We start from the raw sequence: 4,658 nt of genomic DNA on the forward strand, positions 1-4,658 counted from the left end.
TTTTTTCTTTTTTCTTATGTGGTGCTGAGGAATCAAACCCAGGGCCTCAGGCATGCAAGGCAAGCGCTCTACCACTGAGCCACCTTCCCAGCCCCTCACAGACTTTTCTGCTTGGGCTGGCTTCAAGTTTCGATCCTCAGATCTTAGCCTCCTGAGTAGCTACCTTAAATACCTAGTACGAGCCACTGGCAAATCTTGCATTCTTGCTTAGCTTTTTTTTTTTTCCTCCTCAAGGCTGGCACTTTCACTTCAGTCACTCTTTCACTTCCAGCTTTTTGCTGGTTAATTGGACCTAAGAGTCTGATTTGTCTGCCTAGACTAGCCTTGGACCTTGGACCTTAGCTTCCCAAAAAGCTAGGATAACAAGCACCTGGCTCTTCTCTTTCCCTTCCCTTCTTTTTTGGTGTTGAGATTGAAGTTAAGGCCTTGGAGCTGAGCTAAACTCCCAATCCTCCTTTGGCTCCTAAAGTACCATGGTTGGGATGATGAATTTTATGCTCACGCTAGAAAGCATTGAAGGTATGCTTTCCAAAAGGTTAATGGTGGCAGGTTGTGGCTAGTGTAACAGAAGGTGGTGGCTTTGAGAAATAAAGTCTGTCTGCATTTGAGATGATGTAGGGTAATTTTGAAGTCACTTGGAGAAAGATATACTTGTTGGGGAAAAGTGTCAAGATTACACTGGAAGCCAGTGCTGGTTGCTCACACTACTCAGGTGGCTGATATCTGAAGATCTTGGTAGTTCCCAGTCAACTCTGGTAGACAAATCTGTGAGGCTTTTACCTCCAGTTAGCCAGCAAAAAGCACTAGAGGCATGGCTCAAGTGGTGGAGCACCCGTTGTGAACAAAAAAGCCAAGCAAGAACATGAGGCCCTGAGTTCAAGCCCTAGTACTGGCATTGAATAAATAAGTAAATAAATAAAATAAAAAGTTTTCAACTGGGGAGAGGCTGTCACAGTGCTCTGCAGAGCCCAACTTGGACAATTGGTGGCAGCAGAGGGTTGTTTATATAGGCTACTGACACAATTTGGTCTGAAGATGGAGTCCTCCAAGAATTTGTATCTCATTTATGTTGATCATATGATTTACTAAATGAAAAGAATAAAACAATGTACAACATTAAGGAAATAACCAACTTATGCCTTTTCTGGATACTAGATGTCATTGTATTTTCTACTAAGGACCCTCTAAACACCCCCTTGCTTTCCTGGGAGGAGTGCTGCTTCCTTAGTCTGTCCCCTTCTGCACTGAGCGCTGACATTCCACATCTGGAAGCCAGGAGAGAAGCTTTACCTCATTGAAGGAACTATATGATAACTGTCTGTAGCTTACACTTGGCTTAGTACTAGATTTACTTCACACTTCATTCCTTGTAGAGCAGAGCCTTATCCTAGCTCTAAATATCCAAATCCCAAAGATTACTGTTTTTTTAATGTTTTTTTTTCTTTTTTTTTTTTGTCAGTCATAGGGCTGGGTGCTGTTCCTCAGCTCTTCAACTCAGGGCTACCACTTGAGCCACAGAGCCACTTTTTTCTGCTTATGTGGTGCTGAGGAATTAAACCCACAGCCTCATACATGCAAGGCAAGCACTCTTACCACTGAGCTCCCTTCCCAGCCCCCAAAGATTACTGTTTAAAAAAAATTTTGGCTCCATGCAGAGAAGGCCAATACCCAGTGTTGTTATGTGTGCCATAATTCACCCCTCATTTTGGTATTTCAGCTGGAAAGAGATGTGGCTGCAAGATTATTGGCAAGGTCTGGACCAGGGAGAAGCTCTCACTGCCATGATCTACAACAATGAGACACAGCAGAGGAAGTTTTGGGATTACTTACATGAGATCTTCATAAAAAGGAACCAAAATCACTAATGGCTCTTGGAACTTGCAAATGGCTTAACTCAGAAGACCTAAGATTTTATTCTATCATGGCACATAAGGAATAGCCACTGCAGAAGCCCTTGGTATTGTCTTATTATGGATTCAGTTGTAATTTTTTTCTTGACTTGGGTGTTTTGAGGATGTTAGGTTTTTAATCACTGAACTGCTCTATTATATCATAGAGATATAGCTAAGGTCTCTACCTTGCTAACAGGAGAGTGGAGGCATGTCATTCTTGGTTCCGTGGGAATCAGAAGCCTGAAACACTTATTTGATTCAATGTGCTGGCTCAGTAGGATTTTTAAAGGACTTAAAAATAGCACTTTTCTGGTTTATTGCATCCTTTCCCATTTGTGGGACAGATGGGCCACATTCTGACTTGACTTCTGTTACTCTAACTCTTCATTCTTCAGCACTTTTCATAGTCATTTCTTTCCCTATGTTTTGCTTCATAAACTTAACATTGATGAGGAAGCAAAACTTCTGATGGGCTTTATTCTAGTTTGTACGGTTTTTTTAATTTAAAATTAATTTGTTAATTTTCTTGAGATGGGAGGAGTAGTTTTCACTATGTTGTTGCCCAGGCTGGCCTCCAACTCCTGGGTTCACGTGATCTTCCTGCCTCAACCTTCAAATAGCTGGCTACACATGCACGTCTAAGTCTTGAAGTTAGTTTTTTTTTTTTCTTTTCTTTTCTGGTTCTGGGGATTGAACCCTAGACTTCAAGCTTGCTAGATGGTCTACCACTTGAGTTATACCTCCAGTCCTAAATTTTCTTTTTGGGCTGGTCTTGGGGCTTGAACTCAGGGTTAGGTGTTGTCTTTTGCTCGAGGCTAGTGCTCTATCACTTGAGCCACCGCTGCACTTCCAGCTTTTTTTGGTAGTTAATTGGAGATAAGAGTCTTGCAGGCTTTCCTACCCAGACTGGCTTCAAACTTATCCTCAGATCTCAGCCTTCTGAGCCACCAGCTCCTGGCTTCTAAATTTTATTTTTAATTAAGATTTTTTGTTGTTGTTACATTAGTAGCCCAAGAGGGGGTTTCATTGTGCCATTTTCATATGTGCATACAATGTACCTTGTCAACTTCATCCCCTCTATCACTCCCCTTAAAATAGTTTGTTTCTATTTAATTTCATTATTCTACTTTCACATATGCATGTAAACCATAGCATGGTTATTTATCCTTTCATTCGCCCATCCCCTCCCATTGATACCTGCCTCCCAATAAGACTTTTACTTTCTTGTGATTCATTTTTTATTAATTTTAGTTTTATATATTAATTATGCTAAGAGGTTTCACCATCTTGAATGTGCATATAGTGTATTTTAATCAGAATAACCTTATTTTTGTTTCCCCATCTTCTAATGGGACTTTTATTATTTACGTTTCACGTCAAACTTTTTTTTCTTTTTTCAGTTGTGGGGCCCGAACGTTGGGCCTGGGCGCTGTCCCTCAGCTCTTCAGCTCAAGGCTAGTACTCTACCACTTAAGCCACAGCGCCACTTCTGGCTTTTTCTGTTTATGTGGTGCTGAGGAATTGAACCCATGGCCTCATGCATGCAAGGCAAGCACTCTACCACTCAGCCACCTTCCCAGCCCCACGTTAAACTTTATTATTATTATTATTGTTGGTTGTGGGGCTTGAACTCAGGGCCTGGGCGCTATCCCTGAACTTTTGCGCTCAAGGCTAGTGCTGTATCACTAAGGCTAAGTTTTGAACCATCATCCTCAGATCTTAGCCTCCTGCGTAGCTAGGATTACAGGTATGAGCTAATGGTGCTGAGCTTTACAATTTTTTTTTTTTTTTGGTCATTCATGGTGCTTGAACTCAAGGTTTGGGCACTGTCCCTGAGCTTTTCATTTAAGGCTATAATCTTTTTATTTTAAATAGCTTTTTCTTTCTGGTTTTAGGCCCTTTCTCACAATTTCAGATGGAAATACATAAACCTTCTCATCATTCTCTTTTTTTTTTTGGCCAGTTGTGGAGCTTGAACTCTGGGCATGGGCACTGCCCCTGTACTCTTCAGCTCAAGGTGAGTGCTCTACCGCTTGAGCCACAGTGCCACTTCCAGTTTTCTTATGGTTTATTGGAGGTAAGAGTCTCATGGACTTTCCTGCCTGGGCTGGCTTTGAATCTCGATCCTCAGATCTCAGCCCCTTGAGTAGCTAGGATTACAGGTGTGAGCCACCGGCGCCTGCTCTTATCATCATTCTTAATGCTGGCTTGCTTCTTACTGGTGTATTCCTTCTTACTGGAATTCCTTCTCATCTCATGAACAGATTCAGTGGCTAATAGATCAGTTTATACATCATGTCAGTTTAGTGCACTGATCTGTTCTATTTTAGATCAAACATGGACACTAAGGTTAGAAATGATGGCAGAAAACATCAGTGAATGTAATCCAACTTTATTCAATCTATGATTGATGTTCTTCCATACTGTTGTTTTTGTTTTGTCAGTCATGGGGCTTCAACTCTGGGCCTGGGCATTTTCCCTGAGCTCTTCAGCTCAAGGCTAGTGCTCTCCCACTTGAGTTACGGCGCCACTTTTGGTTTTCTGGTGGTTCATTGGAGATAAGAGTCTCAAGGACTTTCCTGCCTGGGCTGGCTTTGAACTGCTATCCTCAGATCTCAGCCTCCTGAGTAGCTAGGATGACAGGTGTGAGCCACCAGTGCCTGGCTTCCATACAGTTTTATAATAGAGTTTTGTTGTTCTGGTACTGGGGTTTGTACTCAAGGCCTTGCACCTTGCTTGCCTTTTTCACTCAAGAATGATGCTCTG

The 4,658-nt window shown here is 42.0% G+C and overlaps 1 protein-coding gene across 1 annotated transcript in view; it reads left to right on the plus strand.

Moving 5' to 3' along the window:
- Fut11 (fucosyltransferase 11 (alpha (1,3) fucosyltransferase)) overlaps positions 1–2,572 on the plus strand; it is a 5,489-nt gene extending 2,917 nt beyond the window's left edge. Inside the window, exon 2 of the mRNA XM_013025598.1 lies at positions 1,718–2,572. Coding sequence (XP_012881052.1) covers positions 1,718–1,865 — 148 coding nt within the window. The 3' untranslated portion in view covers positions 1,866–2,572. The remainder of the gene's footprint in view (positions 1–1,717) is intronic.
- The last annotated feature ends 2,086 nt before the right edge of the window (positions 2,573–4,658 follow it).

Source organism: Dipodomys ordii, unplaced genomic scaffold (assembly GCF_000151885.1).
Source record: "Dipodomys ordii isolate 6190 unplaced genomic scaffold, Dord_2.0 Scaffold86, whole genome shotgun sequence".
In the NCBI taxonomy this organism is placed as follows: domain Eukaryota; kingdom Metazoa; phylum Chordata; class Mammalia; order Rodentia; family Heteromyidae; genus Dipodomys; species Dipodomys ordii.